Source organism: Corythoichthys intestinalis, chromosome 15 (genome assembly GCF_030265065.1).
Source record: "Corythoichthys intestinalis isolate RoL2023-P3 chromosome 15, ASM3026506v1, whole genome shotgun sequence".
Taxonomy (NCBI): Eukaryota; Metazoa; Chordata; class Actinopteri; order Syngnathiformes; family Syngnathidae; genus Corythoichthys; species Corythoichthys intestinalis.
The window spans coordinates 17,483,249-17,510,678 of NC_080409.1; the positions used below are offsets into that span (position 1 = coordinate 17,483,249).

General features: G+C 39.2%; 1 protein-coding gene across 3 annotated transcripts in view; it reads right to left on the reverse strand.

Annotated features, from left to right (window-relative positions):
• LOC130930990 (TOG array regulator of axonemal microtubules protein 1-like) overlaps positions 1 to 27,430 on the reverse strand; it is a 49,609-nt gene that overhangs the window by 12,907 nt on the left and 9,272 nt on the right. For all 3 annotated transcript variants that reach the window (XM_057859402.1, XM_057859401.1, XM_057859400.1), the window contains exons 3-19: positions 24,244 to 24,310; positions 20,414 to 20,542; positions 19,933 to 20,190; positions 19,585 to 19,862; positions 19,208 to 19,428; positions 16,387 to 16,487; positions 16,148 to 16,300; positions 16,007 to 16,072; positions 15,714 to 15,868; positions 15,484 to 15,628; positions 15,137 to 15,373; positions 8,646 to 8,769; positions 7,634 to 7,739; positions 2,873 to 3,108; positions 2,624 to 2,782; positions 1,913 to 2,039; positions 1,729 to 1,844 (exon numbers count right to left, since the gene is read on the reverse strand). In XM_057859402.1, the coding sequence (XP_057715385.1) occupies positions 1,729 to 1,844; positions 1,913 to 2,039; positions 2,624 to 2,782; positions 2,873 to 3,108; positions 7,634 to 7,739; positions 8,646 to 8,769; positions 15,137 to 15,373; positions 15,484 to 15,628; positions 15,714 to 15,868; positions 16,007 to 16,072; positions 16,148 to 16,300; positions 16,387 to 16,487; positions 19,208 to 19,428; positions 19,585 to 19,862; positions 19,933 to 20,190; positions 20,414 to 20,542; positions 24,244 to 24,310 (2,678 nt within the window). The remainder of the gene's footprint in view (positions 1 to 1,728; positions 1,845 to 1,912; positions 2,040 to 2,623; positions 2,783 to 2,872; positions 3,109 to 7,633; positions 7,740 to 8,645; positions 8,770 to 15,136; positions 15,374 to 15,483; positions 15,629 to 15,713; positions 15,869 to 16,006; positions 16,073 to 16,147; positions 16,301 to 16,386; positions 16,488 to 19,207; positions 19,429 to 19,584; positions 19,863 to 19,932; positions 20,191 to 20,413; positions 20,543 to 24,243; positions 24,311 to 27,430) is intronic.

The following is a 27,430-nucleotide window of genomic DNA, read 5'->3' on the forward strand; positions in this document are numbered from 1 at the left end:
GTAATTATAATGTATTTCTTTTGCTATGTGTAATTGCTATTAATAATTGTACCTAATTAATAATTGTATTCGTATGTAAAGGTACCACTGTAACTGTTTTGTAAGTACAGTGATATGAAAAAGTATCTGAACCTTTTGGAATTTCTCACATTTCTGCATAAAATCACCATCAAATGTGATATGATCTTTGTCAAAATCACACAGATGTAAAAACAGTGTCTGCTTTAACTAAAGCCACCCAAACATTGATAGGTTTTCATGTTTTGATGAGGATAGCATGCAAACAATGACAGAAGGGGGACAATAAGTAAGTGAACCTTCTGCCTAAGGAGACTTAAGGGGAATTGAAACTAATTTTTACCAAACAATTTAAGTGTGTGCCCAATCACTGATGAGTGGTTTAAAGCTGCCCTGCCCACTATAAAACACACACTCCTGGTAAGAATTGTCTTGATGAGAAGCATTGTCTGATGTGCATCATGGCTCGGTCAAAAGAGCTGTCTGAAGACCTGCGATCAAGGATTGTTGATTTGTATAAGGCTGAGAAAAGATAAAAACCACCTTTATAAGTCAATGTTCATCAATCGAAAGTCAGAGACGTTGTCTACAAATGGAGAGAGTTTGGCACTGTTGCTTCTCTCCCAAGGAGTGGCCGTCCACCAAAGATGATGCCAAGAGTTCAGCGCAGAATACTCAGAGGTAAAAAAGAACCCTAGAGTGTCTGCTAAAGACTTACAGAAATCACTGGCACTGTCCAATCTCTCTGTGCACACATAAACTATATATAACACTATGGCAAAGAATTGTGTTCATGGGAGAACTCCACGGAGGAAGCCACTGCTGTCTAAAAAAAAAACGTTGTTCGTTTAATGTTCGCAAAGGGGCACTTAGACACTCCTCAGAAATTTTGGCAAAATATTTTGCGGACTGATGGAACCAATGTTGAATTGTTTGGGAGTAACACACAACGTCATGTGTGGAGGAAAAATGGAACAGCTCACCAAAATCAACACCTTATCCCCATCGTGAAGCATGGTGGAGGGAGCATCATGATTTGGGGCTGTTTCTGCCTCAGGGACTGGACAACTTGCAATCATTAATGGAAGAATGAATTCAAAAGTTTATCAGGATGTTTTGAAGGAAAACCTGAGGCTGTCTGTCAGACAGTTGAAGCTAAAAAGAGGATGTAAATCAACTTCAGAATGGTTTCAGAAGTACAAAATACACGTCCTGGAGTGGCCAAGTCAAAGTCCAGACTTCAACCCCATTGCAATGCTGTGGCATGACCTAAAAACAGCAATTCATGCCAGACATCCCAGGAATCTGACTGAACTACAGCAGTTTTGTAGGGAAGAATGGGCCAAGATTAGTCCTGATCGATGTGCCGGACTTATCTGCAGCCACAGAGGAGCGTCTGGTTGAAGTTATTTCTGCCAGAGGGGGGCCACAAAATATTAAATGTGATGGTTCACTTACTTATTTTTCCCCTTTCTGTCATTGTTTGCATGCTGTCCTCAATAAAATATGAAAATCTTTGAATGTTTGGGTGGTCTTAGTTAAAGCTGACACTGTTTTTTCATCTGTGTGATTTCAACAAAGATCAGATCACATTTGATGGCGATTTTATGTAGAAATGTCAGAAATTCCAAAAGGTTCAGATACTTTTTCATACCACTGTAGGTACAATTAATCTTATTCCAATACTGGTTAATATATACACATGCATACCTGACAGTGTGGTTGAGAGGTTCTCTGGTGAGAGACAATGCTCGAAATGTACCGCTTCCTGGAAGCGAGCGTCTACCTCTGGCTGACTGGGTCTCCTGAGGCATCTCGCCAAGCCCCTAGCACCACCCAACGTTAGGGCTCAAGTCAAATCATCAATGTTGTTTAGAAGGTGTGGCCATTGTACCTTAGTCTTGAGAGTTAAGATGGTGTCTCTGGTAGTCTGCAGGTATTTGAATGGGATTATTCTTTCCAGGATCTTCTCAAAATCCGGGTGGCCGGACAGGAGCAGAAGCATCCGGCGGCCGTAGTATCTAAAAGTTAGAATCTTGGTCATTACCTGATTTTCAGACATTCATATTACGTAGCGGCTGCTAAATTTTCAAAGTCATACTATAATGTGGAAAACAAGCTGAACCACGGTAGTTTGGTACTAAATAAACACACATAACATCCCCTTACCCCCTCTATTTATCATTTCGAAAAACGTGCATTTGAATCAATCCGAGGTAACTATCCACGCACGTGTCAGTATGTCACCCAAGTGAACGGACAGCAGACCTGTGCACATCGTCACGACTTGTCAGACTTAGAAACTGAGAGACGCTGCAGAACTACGTGGAATGAATAAATAATAATAAAGATTGGTGGAAACTTATTACGCTACACAAGCACTTTGTCAAGTTGTTAACACCTGTGTATGTAAATCTGATGTTAGTAGATTGATCTTCTAGGAGATGCGTGCGTGGAAGCCTGGCAGGTTTTTTTTTCACATGGCGTTTTGACAGTTGGCGTCATATTTTAGGGATCAAAGGCCCACTTACACCCCTAGTTATCGGCCTGATCCATTGCTGCACCATCAGTTCGCAGGTAAGAAATCACTCGAACTAAAACATACCTGGCTTCCTGTGAGGAGTCTTGTGACAACTTTGTGACCGCAGGTATGATTCTTTCAGTCAAATCTTTACCTCCAGAAAGGAGGCGAGTGGCTCCGACCTTTTCTATCAAATTGGCCAAGTGTTGGGCAGTGCAATTCCTTACCAGTCCACTGGGATGACTGACACAAAAAAGGGAAAGCAATTATTTTCATATCTCCGTTCCAGGTAATGACGCAGCTTGAAGCTACGTATACTAAAAGCATACTGACCAAAGTCCTCCGGAGAGTAAAGCATGAATGCCTCTTGTGGGCGTGCAGTGCTGCACCATGCTGTCTAAAGCAGCATCAATATCATGTCTAATAAAGACATCTTTCCCACCCGCTTTGACCAGCAAGGATTTCACAGTCGCATCCAGCTCCTGGTCCATTGCCTTCTCCAGGTGCGTATAAAGATCGGCCAACGTGCACACGGCAGCTCTGGACACACCTGACCTGAGGTTCTTTACCTAAATTAGGAGACATTCACACATTTTTTGTGTTGTATTGTCACAACCTTTGTCTTAAAGACATGTTTTTTTTACATTTGATTTTTTTGCAGCATTTAACTATTTTTCTCAAATGCATTATAAGACAAATAAGAATGTAAAACAATCACTGAACTCAATAGCTGCCACTGAGAGTACTAGACGTCTACTCGTGATAGAACTCATTTCAAGTGTTTTTATTTAGTTTTTAAGAGCTACTTAATTATCAAGTTTAGTTCATTTGCTCCCACCCTCCCACTTCAAATGGATTAGAGGTGGACCAGTGCCGACTAGTCGATGTCATCAATGACGTAAATGTGTCGACGAGCACAACATCCCATCGACAGTTAAAGAAGGGTTATAAAAATATATGCGTGGGAAGTTGAGAATGTCGGATGCTCAGTATGCAAGCGGGGAAAGCGGCACAAAGCCAAAAAAGCGCACCAGAGAGGCCAAAACATTGACTTATTTCAACTAAACAAAGTGGGGTACACTGTTGTGTCCTGTCTCTTCAATGCCAAGCTTGCATACCAGGCTGCACATGGGCTGTGAATGAACACCTAAAGCGCCGTCACCGACAACAAGCTGGCAGATCGCAAGTCCATCTAACTAACTAATGACATGTTTTATTGAAGTTGCTAAGCCTGTCGTACAGTAAGTAAAAAATGAGGGCGGTAATTTTCACGGCTGCGTTTTATCACCGCATGCGTGCGCGCATACATTTGTGCGTGCGTGTTGATGGCATATGAGACTCCAGTTCCTTTCACAAATGCTTATTGGTCATCAACACGCCGTAGAATTAAAGTTCAGACATACAAAATAAGGAAACATCTATATGAAAACATCGTAAACGCTAGCACTGCTACATTGAGGCTAATGGGGAAAAAAGACAATCTACTTTAGCCTTCTATAAAACATTGGCAGTCTTCTCCAAAATGCAAACTTGCGGTCAAGAGGTGACACTTTGAAAAATCGCTGGTTAACAGCATTTACAACCGAAAAAAATATATTACTGACGCCACATTCAATGACGAAAAGTGCTTTTTTTTTTTTGCAGAGTGTAAAGCTTACGGTTAGCGGTTTAGCGAGCGTGCTTCCGGTGAACATTTCAAAATAAAAGCACGTCATGTTCGTCATATAAATAACAATTTCTGGAGTTAATCCCACATACTTCAGAATTCAGATTCTACACTAAGAACAGCTTTAAAATGACACCCTTTATGAAAAATCTTGATTGGCAATGAATAATTATAATTATTATAATTCTATTATATATAGTAGTATACTATAATATTAATTAGGGGTGTAACGGTACACAAAAATCTCGGTTTGGTACATACCTTGGTTTTGAGGTCACCGTTCGGTTCATTTTCGGTACAGTAAGAAAACAAAATGCAAAATATAAATGTGCTAGTTGTTTATTACACACTTTTGTGCTTTCAACAATAGGAACAGTAGCCTATACAAAGCTAGAATTCTGCTCAAAAAGTAGCGGGTATTTAAAGATCTTAATCCAACAACAATTTGCCTTTCAGACCCCGCATATTGGTCAGCTTTCTTTCTGAAAGAAAGAAGAAAAAAAGTCCTGTGCTAAAGAGAAAAGAAATCCCAATGACAAAGATTTTAACGTGTATTTTACAAATAAAATCCCTCAATGATTTTTTTTTTCTTATGAACGGTTTTCAAAAGCTTTATTGTTGGATTTTCTCAAGTTAAAGCGCCACACAGAAATGAATAAATTTAGTTGTGTAAGCAGGATCTGTGTATTATTTTTATTATTTAATTACAGGTGTTTTAGCTCATTTCAATTTATTTTATTTAAATGGGCTATTATTTATTTTATTATGTGTTTGTATTTTACAAATGTGATGTATTCATTTATATTGTATATTTTATGTTGTATAACTTTAGTTCCTCTGTGAAAATTATTTCCTACTTGTTTTGTTGTGGTAGGAGGGTTTTGTATTGAACACGGGGCCGTGTTGGTTATTATTATAGCAGAGAAGACAACTGTAAATCAATAAAGACAAGTCAACTGTGCCCCGATCTACCACTCAAGAGATCTGATGGACTCAAAAAGTGGGTTACGATTGCATATTAGTTTGAAAATCGACCGGATCCACCGTATTTTGACACGAGTGACTTCTGGTCTTCCCGGTCTGCTAGCTAGTAGAATTGACGCAGGAGGGCCGCGTCTCGTTCTTTTCGCGTGCATTGCGTTGAGCCGCTTCTGGGACATGTCTAACACGCGGCCGCAGTGCGACTGGTGTGCATTGGCTGATTGACTTTAAAGGCCACGTTTCACTGCGTCCTCGCGGCGGCCACGTTGTCGCACTGTTGACGTTTCTTACTGTCCTACCATGTTGGTCCTCAATATAGTAGAGAAGACAGAGTGAATATAATCTACACAAAGAAACTGTAACCCAATCGACTCACAGCCTCGAAAAGTAAGGGTTACATTACGTCAGAAACTCGTTCGGTACGCCTCCGTTCCGAACCGAGCACCAAGTACCGAAACGGTTCAATACAAATACATGTACCGTTACACCCTTAATATTAATGCTAGATATTTTTTTAAGAATAGTTTTGAATTGTGTTGGAAAGGCAGTGTTCTTAATCTGTTTACATTCCATTCTTTTGCACAAGTTAATCAGCATTTGACCTCATTGTTTATTTGTGATTTATTATTGTTATTTAGGTGTTTATTTTTACTTTAATGAAGAATTTAAGTGTTTCAAAATGTTTGTGAATTAATAAGCGTCAACAAAAATTTAATTGCTAACTTAGTAAAAAAAATAATACATTAGATTAGACGACTTATCGTAAAAATTGTCGGGTGACTAATCAGGAGATAATTACTCATTTGGAACAGCCCTAATTGGAAGTCTACAAGTGAAATTCATTTAAATTCACAGCAGAAGGAAGAGCCGCACAATTAGATGTCAATGGCTGTTAATATCAGTGTTGTTTACCAACAATTTTTTTCATAACGACGGGACGATGAGCTAAAAACGTGCTTTGGGAGACTACAACATAAGACAAATGTCAGTTTTCGTTTGATGTAAATGTGCAATAGTTTCTGTCACATGTTCACAATGAGTGACATTTTACGTGTAGTTAGCATGCTAGTTGTGTCACTCGTGGGGTGCTGCACCCCCCCTTCCCGATTTACCAGTGAGTCATCTCTGGTCTTAATGCAGGCTTGCACACAAGGTAAGACTTGTTTTCTTGGCCAGAGAGAATATGCAATTTTGCTTTAGCCTTTAAAGGTCTGTGTTGAGTGATCATCTCACACAAAATGTAACTCGTAGCGTTAGCATAGAGCTTGCGTCAACATTAGGCTAATACTAACTGCTGAGTGTGTATAATCACCAAGTTGGCGTTGTCCTTGTAGACGCTCCAATCTGTGTTAATCGGTCGATGTTCATTCGAAATAGTTGGAAACCTTTATTTATTTATGGATTTTTAAAAATTTATTTTATAGACGAAAACATTTTTTAGTAAACGTCGACTAAAACTTGAAGAAACTAGTCTTGAGTTTTCGTCAACAAAAACATGACACATTTTGAGATGACTAAACAATGACCAAGACTGATAAGTATTATCGTCCAAAAGACTAAGACGAAGATTAAAAGTGCTTCCAAAAACAACAATGGTTAATATAGTTAATAATAGTAGTAGTTATTAATAGTTAATAGAGCCAATATAGTTAGTAAATGTTTTATTTTGTTTTATTAGTTGTAATTACTTTTAGCGCGACAGTTTTTTTTCCCTTCTCAATTTTATTATATAGTACTTTCCTGCCTTTAATTTATCATGTATTATATTTTTCGTTGATGTAAAGCACTTTGTGGACCTCTCAGGTTTTTGTAAAGAGCTATATAAATAAAATTGATTTGATTTGAATAAATTTACATTGATGGCAACAATGTGAGCATGGAAGGATTACCAATACACTGGGGAAAAATTGTGGAAAAAATCTGTTGCGTTAGTTTTATGCTGATTGAAAATAAAATTGTCATTCTGATTCCAAAATTGCAGTGAGTTTTTTTATTTTCTAGCAAGTCACATGCTACTACGTGCAGACAATTATAATTACCGTTGCCATATGCTTTCTAAATACATATACTGTTGAATGAAAATTGCAGTAATGTCTGTTTCTTTCACATTTTTATCCCATGTCAATCATTCAACATTTTCATATCAACAAGCACATAGAGTAAATTAAGTATTTGCCTTATTTTTTTTAAGAAAACAGGCATCTTAGAGTAAGAGTAAGGTAACATAATGGAGGGAAACTGATATCAGTTTTGAATTCTGCACCCAAAAAATAGTTAAAAACAGCTGTCAGACCTAATTCAACCAAAATGATGTTCAATTTAATTTAATTATTTGTTGCTTCTAAAATACTGTTCAAACAAATCTGAGGTGGGTGGGCCTCACGTGTGTAACTTTTAAAGTTCCACAATATGATTGTATTGTTCTTGGGTGATATAAAGGCTGTTACCTCTTCAATGAGAGACAGGCAGACATCACGAATCCTGCTTTGCAGTGTGTCAGAATGGAAGTGAGCCAAAGAGCGTAGTAGTGTAAGACCTTCAATTTTCTTGTCCCTTAAAAGCAGAACAGCATTAGCAACCATTCTCACATAACTAACAAATGATTGAAATTAAAGATGCGGCTATCGATTATTTTAGTAATCGATTAATCTATCAACTACGTAGTTAGTTTGAATAATCAAGTAATTGGATTGGGAACATTTAATGCATTGCCGAATGAATTTTAGGAGATGTAAAATAAAGGCTTGTTGAGATTGCATTTTCAAAAGAGCATTAAGTGTAAATACAAAGGAAAGTGTTTTTTGTAAACTGCAGAATGCCACTTTCATTTAAAAAATAAATTAAAATATCTGAGCTTACCCTTAAGCAGTATAAAAAAATAAATAAATGAGGATCTAAGTATAACAAAAGAACAATTGGCTAACTTGCATTGCAAAAGTCTGCTAGCTCAATTGCTATAAAATGCAAACTTTTTTTTAATAATGCCATAAACAAATCATTCCAACACATATTCCCACAAAAAAAAAAACTGGTAAATATACCTTTAGCTAAATTACGAATGCATAAAAAAAACATACTTGCGCAAACAAAAATCTACCTTACGTTGGACTTAACAGGTAGCAGCTGGATTCAGCCATGTTAAATGAGTTATGTCATATTCACTGTTGCCACTAGAGGGCAATGTATACACCCAAATCAATATAACTGATGTAAACACTTTCCAAACAAACCATTAAAACACCGTTATAATTAAACAAATCCCCGAAGCAGCAAAATTTGATTCAAAGCTTTTTTCTAATCGAATTACTCGAGTTTATCGATTAATCGTTGCAGCACAAATCTATATTCAGTGCGATTTCCACAGTCTGTCTACACATGCATAGAAATGTACTGGTGGGATTTATGAAGTTACTGCTAATAAGATTACTTAGGTCATGGTTTTCAAGTCCAGTTTCTTACCAGTCTGTTGTATTCAGCAAGTCAAAGCTCTGCATCAGCGCCACATCCGGTTTGGAAAAGGGAGACAGTCCTGGAGGCTGGGATACATTTTTTTTGTGGCTCATGGTATCAGGGGACAGATCATCTAAAAAGGCCCATCAAAACATCATAATCAGACTCAAACAATCTATGTCCATGTGTGCGTGTGTCTGTTTTGATAAGTTTCATTAGTCATCAAAATAATCCACTCATTTTGGACGAAAAAAACAATTAACAGTTTTAATGGTCTAGCAAATGCGCCAAGCCAATTTAAAGCACTGCTTTAAATGTATAAAACAAACCAGTATATAAAGTGCATCAAAGCAACTGGCTGGCTACAATAGGTAAACCTTCACGATCCAAAAAAGTTGCTGAATCGCATGAAATTTCTACTGCAAAGAAATTAGCCTTTACTTCTGTGTTGCCTGAGAAACAGTGAAGCCTGCTTTGTTAATTCAGTGCTAGACAAACTTGACTGCTTTTTAAAGTAGATTGAGTTTATTTGCAAACCTGAAGACATGACTGCAAATATTGTGTCGGAATGAATAGCTGAATGAAGCCAATGATTGGACAAATGTAGCCCTTGAGTTTATTTTATTTTGTATTGCAATACACCATCGATATGGTCCTGACAAGAATTGATACAGTGATTAGAGGTGGGTATCTTGGGGCAACTAATGATTCGATTACGATTCAGAGGCTACGATTCGATTATGAATCGATTATTGATGAAACCCCCCACAGCTATAAGCTGCTTTTTTAATCGTACATTAGTTACAAAAATTGTACAAAAATCCTCTCAGGCTTAAATAAACTACTATTTCAGTATCAAGTTAACAGTTCAAAACAGTAAATAAAATACTCAAGTCCCCATTCTGTATCACCAGCTTTAAATTACATTCAATTAATTTAATGTTGTGAATCAAACGTTCAAGTTGTTAAAATTGCTCCCGTTATTCCATAACGGAAATGTGAAATTGGACATGTGAAAGCTTTAAAACGGTTTCATTATTTAAAGATAGATTCAAGTCAAGATTCTGCCAATTAAGGAGTATTTTAGATAAAAAGTTAATTAGGTTTGTTCGGAAGGTTTCGCTACAACAGCCTTCCAGAGAAGTCTACTGCTTTAAGATGGCGGCCGTTTACTAACGCCAGCGAGTCTGTTATTTCGCACCTAGTTCTTTATACATGCAATATCTACCGTAGCATTATGTGGGCGTAGTTTGTAGCAGCCGTCGGCCGCAGTCAGTTATTATTGTTTTTTTATCTAGCGGCATGAGGAAGCATGATGTTTACTCTCGGTCCGTTCCTCATTGCGTCCCGAAGACCGCGCTGACTGTGTTTTAGTTCCGCTTTACTTGGCATATTTCAATAATAGGAATTTGGATGTTTATGAATCGTTCTCGAATCTTCCACGGCCGAATCGCTAATAATCTAAGAATCGGAAATTTCACACACCTCTAACAATGATCCCTCATTTTTCGTGGTTAGTGGGGACCAGAACCCACCGCAATAAGTGAAAAACCGCGAAGTAGCGCAACCCCCCCAAAAATAGCCTATATATTTTAAAAAATACATAGCCTATATATCTTTTTTTTGTGTGTTCAGTGTATTTATTCAGCTTTAGCATTGGAAAGAGATACATTTAAGACATGTTTTTTCATTTTTTCCCCAATGTATAATAAAAAATATATTAGGGCTGTCAAACGATTAAATTTTTTAATCGAGTTAATTACAGCTTAAAAATTATTTAATACTAATTAATCGCAATTCAAACCATCTATCAAATATGCCCTATTTTTCTGTAAATTATTGTTGGAATGGAAGGATAAGACACAAAACGGATATATACATTCAACATACGGTACATAGGTACTAGAGCTGGGAATCTTTGGGCACCTAACGATTCGATTACGATTACGATTCAGAGGCTCCGATTCGATTATAAAACGATTATTGATGCACCCCCATCCTTTTTTTTTTTTTTTTAATGTTTTGTACATTAGTTCCAAAATTGTTCAAAAATACTCTCAGGCTAAACCAAACTACTATTTCAGTATCAAGTTAACATATAGCAGTAAACAAATATACAAAAATAACAGTAAATAAAAAACTCCAGTCCCCATTCTGTATCAGCAGCTTTAAACTACTTTCAATTAATTTAATGTTGTGAATCAACCGTTAATGTTGTTAAAATTTCTCCCGATATTCCATAATTTCTCTTTTGTCTACTTTCGACATGTGAAAGTTTTAAAACTATTTTAAAGATAGATTCAAGTCAATATTTTACCGATTTAGGAGTATTTTAGATTAAAAGTTAATTAGATTCGCTTGGAAGGTTCGCTACAACAGCCTTGCAGGGAAGTGTACTGCTTTAAGATGGCGGCCGTTCATTATCGCCCGCATCTAGCTTTTTGTAGATAAGCTGCTAAGTCTACCGAATAAATATTGCATCTAGTCCTATATAAATGATATCTACTGTAACATAATGTGGATATACTTTGTAGCAGCTTTTCGGCATCAGTCAGGTAGGTTGTTGTGTTTTTTTTATCTCGTGGCATGAGTTGAGCTAGAGCCGTGAGATGAGCATTGGCATTACCCGAGGGGCCGGGTAATGAGAAGCATGATGTTTAGCTCCTCTCGTTCTGTCCCTAATTGCGTCCCGAAGACCGCACGGCGCGCTGAGTGTGTTGTACTTCCGCTTTACTTGGCATATTTCAATAATCGGAATTTGGATGTTTGTGAATCGTTCTCGAATCTTCCACGGCCGAATCGCGAATAATCTAAGAATCGGAAATTTTGCACACCTCTAATAGGTACTATATTTGTTTATTATAACAATAAATCAACAAGATGGCATTAACATTATTAACATTCTCTTAAAGCGATCCATGGATAGAAAGACTTGTAGTTCTTAAAAGATAAATGTTAGTTCAAGTTATAGAAATTTTGTATTAAAAGCCCTCTTAATGTTTTCGTTTTATTAAAATTTGTAAAAATTTCAATCAAAAAATAAACTAGTAGCTCGCCATTATTGATGTCAATAATTACGCCATGCTCACTCATGGTACTAACTAACCCATAAAATCAGTTGGACCCAAGCGCCAGAAGAGGGCGGCAAACACCAAAAAACAAGTAACAAGCGGACATTACACTATACTGTAATTTTAATCTGTTTGAGCGGGGCATGTGCATTAATTGTGTCAAATATTTTAACGTTATTAATTTTAAAAATTAATTACCGCCCGTTAACACGATATTTTTGACAGCCCTAAAATATATATGTATATACACTCACCGGCCACTTTATTAGGTACACTATGCTAGTAACGGGTTGGACCCTCTTTTGCCTTCAGAACTGCCTCAATTCTTTATGGCATAGATTCAACAAGGTGCTGGAAACGTTCCTCAGAGAGTTCGGTCCATATTGACATGACGGCATCACACAATTGGTGCAGATTTGTCGGCTGCACATCCATGATGCGAATTTCCTGTTTCACCACATCCCAAAGATACTCTACTGGATTGAGACCTGGTGACTGTGGAGGCCATTTGAGTACAGTGAACTCATTGTCATGTTCAAGAAACAAGTCTGAGATGATTCCAGCTTTATGACATGGCACATTATCCTGCTGAAAGTAGCCATCAGAAGTTGGGTACATTGTGGTCATAAAGGGATGGACATGGTCAGCAACAATACTCAGGTAGGTTGTGGCGTTCCAACGATACTCAATTGGTACCAAGGGGCCCAAAGAGTGCCAAGAAAATATTCTCCACACCATTACACCACACCACCACCAGCCTGAACTGTTGATACAAGGCAGGATGGATCCATGCTTTCATGCTGTTGACGCCAAATTCTGACCCTACCATCCAAATGTCGCAGCAGAAATCGAGACTCATCAGACCAGGCAACGTTTTTCCAATCTTCTATTGTCCAATTTCGATAAGCTTGTGCAAATTGTAGCCTCAGTTTCCTGTTCTTAGCTGACAGGAGTGCCACCCGGCATGGTCTTCTGCTGCTGTAGCCCATCTGCCTCAAAGTTCGACGTACTGTGCGTTCAGAGATGCTCTTCTGCCTACCTTGGTTGTAACGGGTGGTTATTTGAGTCACTTTTGCCTTTATCAGCTCGAACCAGTCTGGCCATTCTCCTCTGACCTCTGGCATCAACAAGGCATTTCCGCCCGCAGAACTGCAGCTCACTGGATATTTTCTCTTTTTCGGACCATTCTCTGTAAACCCTAAAGATGGTTGTGCGTGAAAATCCCAGTAGATCAGCAGTTTCTGAAATACTCAGACCAACCCTTCCTGGCACCAACAACCATGTCACGTTCAAAGTCATTCAAATCACCTTTCTTCCCCATACTGATGTTCGGTTTGAACTGCAGGAGATTGTCTTAAACCATATCTACATGCCTAAATGCACTGAGTTGCCGCCATGTGATTGGCTGATTAGAAATTAAGTGTTAACGAGCAGTTAGACAGGTGTACCTAATAAAGTGGCCGGTGAGTGTATATATGTATATTAGGGCTGTCAAAATTATCGCGTTAACGCGCGGTAATTATTTTTTTTAATTAATCATGTTAAAATATTTGACGCAATTAACGCACATGTCCCGCTCAGACAGTATTCTGCCTTTTGGTAAGTTTTACAGCAAGGTTTTTAATGCTGTCTAACAGCGAACTCTTGTGGTCGCTTTGCGACATGGCTGACGCCTCCATTGTAATGTTGTGCTTATATGATCCTTGGACAAGATTTGTCCGAAAGTATGGTTGTTGTAAAGAATGTACATATTATGTTAGTAAGCGAAATGTTATATTTTTTGTATGAGACGCTTTTTGTTTATGTTTAGTGAACCTGTATAGCGTGCTAAGCTAACGTTGTTGCTAATGCAATGCTTGTGTACTTTTTTTTGTAGTTTCACTACGGTCTAAAGAGGACAATGGTTTGAGGCCATTTTATTAATAAATCAGATGAAAAAGGAAGAAGTCTGATTATTAAGGCGTCGTTCACTAGCTGTCTAGCTTTGGAAAAAGTAGACGCTTCGGAGTGAGGACAGCATAGACAGATTTAAATGACAGTAGAGTGAAATGCCCACTACAGTCCTTATGTACCGTATGTTGAATGTATATATCCATCTTGTGTCTTATCTTTCCATTCCAACAAATTATTTTATAGAATATATATATAATTTACAGAAAAATATGGCATATTTTATAGATGGTTTGAATTGCGATTAATTGCGATTAATTACGATTAATTAATTTTTAAGCTGTAATTAACTCGATTAAAAATTTTATTCGTTTGACAGCCCTAATGTATATATAAATGGTTTTTAAGCACTTCAAATGTAATAATTATGATAAGTTTTAAACATGTTACTGTCCCACCGAATTTTTAAACAAGTATAAAGTACTGTACTGTAGTAGAAAAATGCTTGGCTTTATGAAATGCTTCTGTTACCTCCATTGGCTGTAACTCTTGGAGTGACATGTGAATATTACAAACTGCTCAGGATCACTTTTAACATGTAGCGTTTTTTGCCGCGAACACAACATATCTGGCTGCCTCGAAAATCGCCACACACGCATTTATTCCAGCGCGTGCTTCCTTATCCCCCCCGCCCGTGCAATGCACACACAGAGTGTCTGTTCCGAGGCAGCACTTCATTGAGTGTGTCTACTAAAATCCTCTCACTTACACACAATGAGTTGCCACAGCAACTGTTTAATAAGAGTAGAGGGAGGGAGGGAGTGAGAGGGAGACTAAGCAATCGGCTCAGGAAAGCATCTTTTTTTTTTTTTTTTTTAATTGACAAAACGATGGACTGAGGGTGTTTGAAGCGCGAAGTAGCTAGGGATCACTGTATATCGTTTTAAAAAGATGTCACTGTTTAAGAAAGGAACCAACAAGTTGCAACCAAAATTTTCCATTAGACCAAAATCACCCACTACAAAGGTGTCAACTCACTGGCTGCAATTGACGGTGCTAGATGTCAAATTCATTTTGACTTGGAGGGGCGAATGGACGAATTGGACATCTAACACCATCTTTGGTACTCAAACATGAGCAATCAAAGCCAATCCTCCTAGTTTCAATGAATTAGACATCTATCAATGGCAGGAAATAAGTTGACTCATGTCTACAAGAATGTTGCAATAATATAGTGCTGCTGTATTTATTTACAGAAATGTTGCACTCAAATATTATCATTGTCTGTGAGGTTGACAAAGGTTTTTGACACACTGTCCGCAACAGTGCGAAAAATAAACATTGTTGATTTTACCATTTAGAATTTTTCTCTTTAATAGTTGTATTGTATAATATTGTAGACTGATTTCCTGACCCATTGAGTGATAATTAATTTATCGCCAATTTGTGAGATATTTGTTGTCGTCAGCCTTGTATCGCAAATCGTATTGGGTCGGAAGACACCCAGTGGTTCCCGCCCCTAGTTGATACCCCACTGACCTGAACTGTGGGACAGTGAGGGGCGCGTTCTATTGAGGCTGGGCGCCCGCCTCATTCTCGACAGGTTTTGGGGATTTGGAGGCACTGTGGGGGGGCTCGGTTGATGAGGAGGAGTGAGGCACTTCACGGGGCTCTGTAGTCCTGGTGGACTGACCGAGCTGCTGAGGCTTATAGGTGACCCTTCCGAGTTGAAGTCTTCTATACAAGAAGTGATTGTGCTGCCGTTCAAATGCAGATCTAAAACAGATCATCATCATTACAACAAAAGCGCATGACTTCAGCCTTTATAAAATCAATAATTCCCATTTTTTAAAATGATATAGTCACAAGTTCCAAATATTGCATACTTTTATCCATATTCTCTTCTTTGGGTGAATCACTGAGCATCTGTCTGACACGGTACCGAATCTTCTCCCTTTGAGTGGACTGCCCATCAAGCTCATCTGAATGCTGCAGCTCAATCTTCTCCCGGATGGATTTTGTATTATTCACCTATTCGTACATTAGAAATATGTTTCAGGTGTAATGACAAATATGTATGCCTTGTTGTAATTTAAAAATCCTGCCCAGATGTTACCTCGTCTAGGGATGGGTCGTCACGGCCTTTGTGGTCACCGGAGATAACAGGGAGGCCTCCCAAGAGGTCAACGGTAGGTTTGTCTACAAAGTCACCCTTCTCCAGTGACCAGGTCAAATCTGAACGAAGGGAGGACACTGCAGTACCAAACATGCCTATGGCAAATTACGGGGGAGATGGCCAGATAATGTTATCAGTGTTCCCTTGTAGAAAATAGTGATGGACAAAGTTAAGCAGTAATGAAAATATGGCATACATTACATTGAGTAAAAATTATTATTGGCCACACCCACCTCTTCCAATGACACCTTCAGGCATGTCTGTAGTTGGTGAATTTCTGCTTCCACTGCTTCCTGATCCTTAAAAAAAAAAAAACAAGATATCTCAACGTAGCCTGGAAACTTACGTTAGATTTTAAATGCTCAATCGCTTACCTTTTGTAGCCTTAACAACTCTGAACAATGGTTTGACCAATGGCGGAGAGGATACAGTCGCGTCTTCACCAGCTCTGAATTTTCCATTGGAGTAAGTGACTCTCTGCCCGACAACGCCCACTTCAGATGACAGTTCATTACTTTGAGATAGTCCTTCAAGGCATAACATTAAGGAAAACCATACAAAAGTTAATGCAAATCATAAAGCATCAGCTCAAAATTATAGTACTGGTTCCTACCTGGAGGGTTGCTTACGTCCATGGACACAGAAGACCTTAGGTTTGCATAGGACACTCTTGCAATACGAGATTTCACTCTTGGGGAGGCCATGCTTCCAGAACTGTTGAGGTGAAAATGAACAACTCAGATGCTAACAAAATCACATTTGCTTTACTTACATTTTCCTTCACTATAAAACATCAGAAAAATGAAATCCTGTTGTTTTTTTGTTTTAAATTAATTTTACTATGATTATTTTCACTTGAATGCACTTGAACAAAACCTTTAAACGAAATTTATTGCACTGGGATGCAAATGATTCAGGTCGTCTTTCCCTTTAGAAGGAAATAATTTTGCAAACTTGATAAAAATTACATTTGGCATTATTAAAATAATGTAGTTTAAAAAAGGTCACATTTTTATCAATTTTAGTAAGTTGTTTCATTTAATGTCAATTACAAAAATGTTCAGCAGAGACATTTTAAATAGTACTAATTAATTGTGTTTGTCAACATGCGCACAGACAGGAATTCAGGAGTAAAAAAGAAGAAAGTACAGTGGTACCTCGAGATTTTTTGCTTCATATTTCGAAAAATTATTTATCATACGCATAGACTTCATAACGTATTGACGTGACACATTCGCCATTCACTGCGTCACGCCTTCCCGAAGGGTATCGTCCCACACTCCGCTTCATTTATTAGCAGTCAGTCACATGCAGTGATTTAACGCCGGATTTAGGTTGAAAAAGTATGAAAGCTGTACTGCATACAAACTGGAAGGATTGTCTCAGGAGTGATTTGTTCGAGGATTCAAGGTAATTATTATATTTTTCGGACCATGCAGGCATCTTGAAACGTTGTGAAAAAAATCAATGGGAAAAATCAGCTGCTACAGCATTGGCGTTATACTTCGGAACATTTACGTAAAATACATGCTAACTGCCTGTTTTTGTTGTTGTTTTTTTTGCCTTTAACCAAGAATCGAGACTGTTTTATGTACATATCTATAAGGAATTCAGGGATTTAAGCATTTATTCACAAGAATTTTCAACGGAAAAAGCTCTTTGTTTACATATTGTTACACTTAAGCACCACTAGGAGGCAACAAATCATTACAAATCAAGATGGGCAATGAGAGGACATGAAAGCAAATTTAATGTGGTGTTTTAGTATAGCTTGGAACAAGTTAGCCACTTTACACATAAAACTTTATTCATTCTATGAAAAATTAATAAGAAAGCCACTCTAGAACTAATTAATTTTTTATTCCTGTGGCACCACCGTAGGTGCATTATTTAAAAGAATCATTAAGCTAATTTTTCTGACCATTACCTTAAGTAACGTTATTTTTTTCATGTGTACATATATCGAAACTGGCAATTTAAGGAACGTGCCAAAATCCAATCTATTTTGACTGGTTAAGCAACCATGAATTTCCAACTCATTCATGATAATGTGTATTGCTCTTGTGACAGAACTTGATTTCCAGGGGCGTAAAGCGTGCATACAGATTTCGTTCGCAAAGTAAGGGATTAATCTTCTTACACTTGTGGGTATGCGCATGAAAATGTACGCATGGCTCTGACATTGCCTACATGCAAAACTTTGTGGTAGAACAGTGAAACTACAAAAAAAACGCACTTAAGGGCCGTTTACATGGTGGCACTCCCAATACCAAGACTAAACGATTGCGTTGCTGAATGGCCTCGCCTTTACACGGTGACAACAAAAACGGAAAGTGAAGATGCAAACTTTTGATTCCGGCCTCCAAAGCGGAACAGCTTGATTGCGGGGATTGCTCTGCAACCATATGAATTGAACGCTCTTGCTCAGATGACGTCAGCACTCGCACAAGTCACTTTGGGCATGCGCAGTCGCTCTGCTAAAATCTCAAAACAGCAAACATGGTGGAAGGTCGGCTTTAATTTACTATTTTTATAATATTTTTAATTTAAATCAATTTTATGTTCGCGTTTTTGCTAGACGCCTTTGCTTCGAATGGGAGGGTATGTTGTCTTCCGGGCCGAAGGGGTTTTTTGTCAAGGAAGTGCATCATTGGCTGTCGCCTTGTAAAACTGCACTGCCCCCTAAGACCTAGGCCTGAATACTACATCGTTTTCACGCAGAACTGCGATATCATTCGAATGGAGACGGAAACTAGACGGAACCATGTAAATGGAAACATGAAATGTGCCGTATTCTCGAAGCATCACTATTTATACGGCCCGAGTTATACGGCGAGTGCCAGAGCAAAGCAATCTCCAAAAGGTGTATGCACATTTTCTGTTTCCTGTCAATTAGTAATTTAGTGCAAAATCAGAATTTTATCATAGATTGTAACAGACAGAAAAGTAAACATGGAAATAAGAGAGAAATATGCATGGCATGGCTTTTCTTGATTTGCACTACTAGTGAATTTGGAGAACCATGCATGCGCTCCTGAGAGAGCACGTTTTCAAAGAGCGTGCTGATCTGTTCAATCAGTCAGAGCACAGACTGGCTTCTCAGCAGGTACCACTTCCCCCCAAAATAGATTCATGAATTTATGTAGGTTGTGACATGTTTTTGCCGCAGACCTTGATGTCCGACCTGTTTAAAAATGAAAATCTGACACTGTTCTTTTAGACACACATAACTAAAAATGAACTTTGTTTGAACAGAATTTTATCCTGTTTGGAGTTCAAACAATTAACAAATAATTCATCAAAATGTGGTTATGCTAGCTTGCAAGTGTGCCTCTAAAACTCCTTCATACCATCTTACTATAACCCTTAACTGCTTCCAGTAAGAAACCACTGATTGGCATTATTTTTTTGCTGTCAGTAAAAAGGATATTCACCTTTTACCGAAGACACTGGAGGGTGTGGGACTCAAATTGGAAAGGCTGCTTTCACCAGTTGAGCTGGTAAGGATGGGAGAGGTGTGCAACGGGAGGTCTTGGCCCAGGGATGACCTTACAGAGGAATCTGGTAATTCCTGGTCTGGGTCAGAACCGCTTAGGCTCAATTTGGCCCTTTTCTTAGCAGCACTGTTGCGTAATGAACGCAGTGAGTTCAACATCTGCGAGAAAATTCATTCGGCAAATATTAACAGGGAGGCAATTGCCTGAGATTCATTTAAATGTCCACAGAGACCCAAAAATTAGCTCAAGATTTTGGGTGTACAGAATTCATCAATATAATCCCGAAAAGGACTGCCCATAGAAATGCACCTCACCTCCTGCATATCAAGAGCATCCTCCTCCTGAGGATCCTGTGTTGTTTTAGAGAAAGCAGGCTCTAGTTGAACGTCCCTCTCTTGATGCTGATTCTGGGGGCTGTTGCATACATTGGGACTCTGGTCAGTGCTATAAAATTGCTCTCCTGAAGGAACGACTGGTGAAATGGAGACGGCTGTCCTGCTGCTGTTCAGGGCTCTGCGAAATGATGATGTTGACGAGGAACTCTTTAAGGAGGCGCGAATCGGCCTAGGAGAGTGTCTGCTAGAGAGATCTCCTGGTGTGAGTGAAGACAGAAAACTTATTATTACATTCATTTCACATACAGCTGATAAGATGACCCTTGCCTTTGAGGGCTGTGTCCCCCCAGGGGCTAGTGTCTCGCTGGTGAGGGCTGTTCTCTCGCTTGTTGGGCCAGGTGTTGGACATAGACAGGGAAGAGTCGGCATGGCGACGGGATAGTGTCGGAGTCAGCATGCCTCCTGGGAGTGCAGCCAGAGGGTAAGACGGCAGCAGAAAGGAGCTTGTTGTGGTGTGGTTAGTGGGGAGGGAAAGTGTGCGCTCAACACTGGGGTTCCTCGAGAGCAACTGCCCTTTGGATAACACTGTAAAACACATTTTTCACACATTAGGACATACAATAAAAAGCTATTTTCACACACTATTTGTGGCAGTAAAAAGCGTCTACAGAATACAAACAACAAGACACTAACACCAGTAGAGATCTGCTAGTTGTAGTTGCTAGTCAGCTATGTTTTGTGCGGAAACATCCGCATCTTTTAACAAATTCAGCAGGTACGGAGTGTGTCAACAGTTGCAAGTCCTTACCACTATCTGATTCAGTAAAATTTGTGGTTTTAAAGATGTCAGGGTCTAAATTGAGGCTTCCACTTCTTCTGATCCGAGCTGGCGCTATCCTTCTCCTGGAGGTTTGGGGTGTCTGTGGTTCTGCAGAACCTTGAGACAAATGCAGAATAGCGTTGGCAGGTTAACGAACTTGGTATAATTGGCAAAAAACTGCCTGTAAAGAGCTGTTCTAAAAGTCAAAACTGTGCTTTATTGCATAAATGTTTGTTATCATTTATTACCTATGGAGGAAGCCATGTTTGCGACACCAATATGATGTGCACCGGGTCCAGGCTGTGACAACATTACAAAGACTTTTCTGTCCCAGCAAAAGCCGGGGCCTTATGGAGTACAGTATGTATGCTCAACAATCCCAGTGGTGATAAACAACAAAAAAAGGGCTAGACTGGTGAGAAATAAAAAACGTTCAATAAATTCTGCCAACCTGTTAACCATAGTATGTCATTCCCAAAGCTCACCAGTGAATCCAGTCTGGCATCTCCAATTGGCTCTGCTAAATATTAGATCTTTAGCTGGCAAATCTTTCTTAATTAATGATTTTATCTGCAAACATAACCTTGACATGTTGTTCCTAACAGAAACTTGGTTAGATCAAGATAAGAGTTCGACAGTTCTGATCGAGGCAACCCCCGCAAACTTCAATTTCTTTAGTGCGCCAAGAACCCATAAGAAAGGAGGTGGGGTTGCCAGTCTGATCAGGGACAGTTTTCAATGCACGAATATTTCATGTGGTCAGTTTGATTCCTTTGAGTATATTGTCATTCAGCTAAAAAGCCCTTGCAGAGCTGCCTTGGTAACAATTTACAGACCACCGAAGTACAACACAATGTTTTTTGATGAGTTTACCAAAATACTGTCTTCTGTGTGCATGGACTTTGATTGTGTTGTTTTAGTGGGTGACTTTAACATTCATTTTGATAATCCTGAAGAAGGATGTGCTAGAGAGCTTTTAAATATTTTGGATACATTTGGTTTATCTCAGCATGTCACAGTTCCAACACATAACAGAGGGCACATACTGGACTTAATAATATCCAAAGGTCTTAACATCTCTGAGGTCACAGTGAATGATGTTGCTCTGTCTGATCACTACTGCATTATGTTTAAAATGACCACCCCTGTCCATCCTCTGAAAAGGGAAACAGAGTTTATTAGGAAGCGTTACATAAGTGATAACACATGTGCGTTATTCACACAGGCCTATGCCTCATTATTAACCCCTACAATAGCTCCAGTGGAAGAACTTGTAAATAGTTTCAGTTCCGGTGTGATGACTGTAATGGACACTATTGCCCCGATTAAGACAAAAACTTTGTCAAGAAAGAAGAGGTCACCCTGGAGAAATGCCATACTAGCTATAAAACAAAAGCAAGTTTGTAGACGAGCAGAACGCAGATGGCGAAAAAACAAACTCCTAGTTTTTTATGATATCTACAAAGAGAGTCTTCGCAAATACAACCAGGAACTGAAAAATGCTAGACAATCATATTTTTCAGAGATCATTAGTAGAAACACCAACAATACTCGCACACTATTTTCTGTTGTTGACAAACTGACAAACCCACAAGCATCAATACCTCAGGAATTGGCATCTGAGGTGTCCTGTAATAATTTCGCAGCATTTTTTACACACAAAGTACTAATGATTAGACAGACTGTGTGCAACTCCGGATTAACAAATGTTACACTAAATGCCTCCCAACATGTCCCCCACGTCAATCTTAGACAGTTTAGCCTCTTGGACTATGCCACTTTAACAGAAATTGTGTCGAAACTAAAGCCCACAACATGCTGCCTTGACATCCTTCCTTCAAACTTTTTCAAAACTGTTTTTCATTGCATAGCCCCAGACATACTTCAGATTATAAATACTTCCCTCCAAACAGGAGAGTTTCCTCAGACTTTAAAAACTTCAGTAATAAAACCTCTCCTAAAAAAACCTAATCTGGATGCCTCAACCATTAGTAATTACAGGCCAATATCAAATCTGACATTCCTGGGGAAAATTATCGAAAGGGTTGTGTTTGAACAGATCCAGACTTTTATGATCCAAAACAATCTTTTTGACTCATTTCAGTCTGGATTTCGGCCACAACACAGCACCGAGACCGTGCTTATCAAAGTCCTAAATGATATTCGTCAGAATACCGATGCAGGCAAATCATCTGTTCTGCTACTATTGGATCTCAGCGCCGCATTTGACACGGTTGATCACAACATACTACTCAGCAGATTGGAACAGTGGGTAGGGCTTACTGACACTATTCTTCAGTGGTTCACATCCTATTTACATGATAGGGATTTCTTTGTGTCAATCGGAAATTATCAGTCAGAACGAACCAAATTCACGTGTGGAGTCCCTCAAGGGTCAATTCTTGGACCACTCTTATTTAACATCTATATGCTTCCGTTAGCTCAGATAATGGAACAGTATGACATCTCCTATCACGCCTATGCAGATGACACACAACTGTACATTTCTGTGTCCCCACATGATTATAGTCCCTTAGTCTCCCTGAGTAAATGCATTCATCAAATCAATGAATGGATGTGCCAGAATTTTCTCCAGTTAAATGTGGAGAAAACAGAGGTGATCATTTTTGGGCCAAAAAAGGAAAGGTCAAAGATAAGCAGCCAACTTAGCACAATGTCACTTACAGCTACAAATCAAGTCAGAAACCTTGGCGTAATTATTGACTCGGACCTAAAATTTGATAGCCATCTAAAGTCCGTCACTAAATCCGCTTATTACCACCTAAAAAATATAACCAGAATTAAGGGGCTTCTGACTCAACAAGACATGGAAAAACTTATGCATGCATTCGTTTTCAGCAGATTGGACTACTGCAACGGTATATTTACAGGTCTTGATAAAAAATCAGTCAGGAAGCTGCAGCTAGTACAGAATGCTGCAGCCAGAGTCCTCACAAATACAAGGAAGCTGGACCACATTACACCGGTTTTGAAATCGCTACACTGGCTTCCAGTGAGTCAAAGGATAGACTATAAAATACTACTGCTCGTCTACAAAACACTTAATGGCCTTGGACCAAAATACATGCTTGACTTGTTAGATTCCTATGAGACATCTAGACCCCTAAGGTCGTCTGGAACGGGTCTTCTGCATGTTACAAGAACCAGAACCAAGCAGGGTGAGGCAGCATTTAGTTATTATGCTCCTCACCTCTGGAACAAGTTACCCGAACGTCTGAAGTATGCTCAAACCGTTAGCTCCTTTAAATCAGGGCTAAAAACGCTTTTGTTTAGCACTGCATATCCATAACTGTCTATATATTTCAATCTACCTGCCTTCTATTCCTCTTGTGCATATCTCCATTGCTGATTTCAATGATTATTATTAGTAGTAGTTTTGGCTTTATTTCTATTTTTGTTTTATTTTCATTTATTTATTTTTATTCTGTGATTAAATGCGATCTTTTGTCTTGGTTTTTACGTTGTGTTGATTTAAATGTGATTTTTATGGTTTTCATGTGATGTAAAGCACTTTGAATTGCCTTGTGTTGAATTGTGCTATATAAATAAATTTGCCTTGCCTTGCCTTGCCTTACCCACTTCTAGCAGCTATGATAGGTATCTTGCAGGTTCTCTTTGAACCACACACATCTCACAGCTTTCTTTAACACGTGGACTTGTGACTCCTTTGGCTCAACATGGTAATCCAATTCCAAGCGGCTCTAATATGTGCCAGCTGAAGTGGACTGTGACAAGCATTTAACTACTTGTCACTTCAGCGTAATGGGAGCATGAAAGATAGATGGATTAGCACTTACTAAAAGTTGGTATGTAGGTCTCCGGACTAAACTTCCTCGATGGCGAAGTAATTTCTTCACTTGTGGCCTGTGAAAAAACAGTAAAAGTTTGGAATGATTCCAAGATACGGATGGGTATTTGTGCAATTCAGTATTTCTTAAATAGTGGTGGGGGGAGGGGGGGCAGAGCCATGTCGGGGGTGGCGCACGTGACCTCGAGGAAACATACTTTTTCCCTGTACTAGAATAAAGTGCACTTGCACACCCACTCAGTGGGTGGCAGTGGTGCTCTCATTTTCATAGTGTGCGCAGTATTTTTTAACCAAACAAGAGCACACAGCAAATAGTGACGGGATCTGTCGTTCACTTGAGTAAACGAATCCATTCCGGTTCGTTCAGTAAAACGATTCGTTCAAACGAATCGTTCAACGAATCGTTCGCCCCCCTCATCTCCCTCCCCACCCAAATGAATCGTTCGGTTAGTGAACGGGAAGTGACGTTGCCGAACGAATCACCAAAGACCGCTTCGCAGTATAACTGAACGGGAAGTGACATTGCTTGGTCCCTCCCTCTCTTGCACATTGACCACTCGTCGTAGTTTCAGAAATGAGTGACAGGCGATATCATTCTGCTCTCAGAGACAGCCTCGTCTCCCTCCCGCTGCTGCAAAAGCGAGGGAGAACTTCCGCGTCGTCTGTCCTAGTTTTATGGGCTCAAAGTCATGGCTCGTGCTTGCATTTCGAATTAGGACACGGTTAAACATTTTCCTTTTGAGGGGGAAGTCGGGGTTTGGGGTCGGGGGCGCACGGACTTTCTTTAGCATGATCTTGCTCACATATACAATGCTGCTGCTAACAGCCAACGCGGCATGCCTGCTGTCACGAAAATAAAAATAAATCGAAAGTTTAATTTCTAATTATGGAACGGCCAACACATCATATTAACCTCTCGCTCTGTTGTATTTTTGTTTTTTATTATTAAGATGATCGTTTTGAATTTTTGCACTGGTATTAATAAATAAAATAATCCGGTCAGCTCCCCTGTCGTCCCCGCATCTCAGATCGTCAAATGCTGACGAGAAATAATTGTTTGCTTTATGATTTCGCCTTTCTACTCTCATTAGTCTGTTAAGAAAAATGTAGACATATTGCGACATCTCCCGTGTCCGCGCGCTTTGTTTTTGGGGCGCTTGAGTAGCACATGATGGACGGATTGACATAATTTGTCAAACCAACCGACACCCTCTGACACGAAAAAAAAAAAAAAAAAAACACTCGGAAAAAATTGACATGAATATACAGTTTCATTGCAAATCAGTATTATGGTGATCATACTAAATATTATTTTTTTTTCTGTGCACATATGAGGTACATATCGCTGCCATGAAGCCTCCATATAGTGACAGTTCTCTGCCCGCTTCACTGCCGTCACGCGACCGCAGCTCAGGTTTTGCTTGCCTCGCAGCTACGCGTGTTTTAAATTACTGTAAATTTGATAGTATATCGTCATAGGCACAGTCCCGAGTCTGTTGAGAAAAGTAGAACACTAAACCATGCTCGCTAGATTTGTGTGGTGTTTTTGTCTTTTTGAGCAGCATTTGATAGGCTCCACGTTAACAAATATGTGACAAAGTCGTTTCCTTTCATTTTATGACTCGTTCACCGCATAGTCATTACTGGAAAGTCAAGTTAGCAGCAAGCTAGGTCAGGAACCGGAGGACCGAATCACTGAACGGGAAGTGACAAAACTCAGTCTTTCCCCCCTGCCTGCACGCTGGCTGCTTATTGGCCACACGTGGAAATGAGTGACATACGCCATGATTCTGTTTCCGCTCCCTCCCCTGCCCGCGATGAGGCTGGCGTCTGATTGGTCGTGTGCGATGTCAGAAGACGCTGCCGCTTGCTCAACGCCCTCCCACGCAGCGAACAAGCGCCACCAACTTCATAGAACGAATCAGTGCAGATGGTGATTAGTTCGGTCTCGTTCACCCAAACAATTCGTTCAAAAAGAACGAATCGTTCGCGACCGATACAACACTAACAGCAAAGAGTACTGGAGATATAAAGAGCTAGACGAGGATATATGACAAAGCATATGTAGCGTTTGGCTTTTGACTTTGACTTTTATACAGTAGGAGACGAGAAAAGACCAGTCAGTTTACTGTGTCTAAAAATGTTTGCAGCGGACAGCGGGAAGCCAAATAAAGACATCACTTAAATACATTAGACCCCGATCACATTGATAAGCCACTTGATTGTTTTTCAGCGAAAAACGTGCTGAATATTGTCAACAATCGTCCCTCTTTGTCAGTGTTAAATCAGTAAACCAGAGAACACTGTTAGCATGCTTGGTGCAAATTAACCCCACGCCATTGCAAAGGAGCTGATACTGCCTGCAGCAAAAATAAAAACTGTCCCCCGGTCCAATGACACTGTCATTTTTGTTCTATTTTTGTTTTCTCAGTCAAATAGTTCGGCATAGTGTCTTTGTACGTTAATATTGCTAATCGGTTTGAATTTATTATTATTGACTGATGAAGAAATGGTCAAAACATTTTCCTTAAGTGTATTTTTACAGTTTGGATGTAGTGCTGCAACAATTAATCGATTAACTCGAGTAATTCGATTATTAAAAAAAAAAAAGATTTGAATCAAATTTTGGGGGCGTAATAGAAAATAACTGAGAAGCACTGGTGTAATTCCATCAAAAAGCCGAAACATTTGTGATGTAACAGAAATTTCATAGATGAATAATTTGCATTTTTTTCACCACTAATGACCCTGTACCAGTGGTGCATAGCTAGGAGTTCTTTTCCCTCTTAAACTCTTTTGTTTTCCTTTTTTCCATTTAAGGATTCTCATGACAACCTGTCAGTTGTCCCTCCCCTGTATTCCCATTGTTACTATCTTTTTTATGTTCTTTAGTTCGGTTGAAATAAATTCCTAGTGAGTTTCAAACATACTTGTACAGTAAAGATGATTCTCATTTGAAAAATATTACATATTTTGCATTTAAATGGAGGGCATACATTGACTATCAAGTCAAGTGCCAAAGAATCAACTCCCGAAAATGTCTGGAGGTTCAAATGGGCTATTCCTCTATTAAGTTTTTTCTTCTTCCATGAACTGAGGGGAATGAACAGGTCTTCCAAAATGTACATCTTGTTTTATTTTACCCACTTTCTCTAACATACAGTATATTTTTTAAC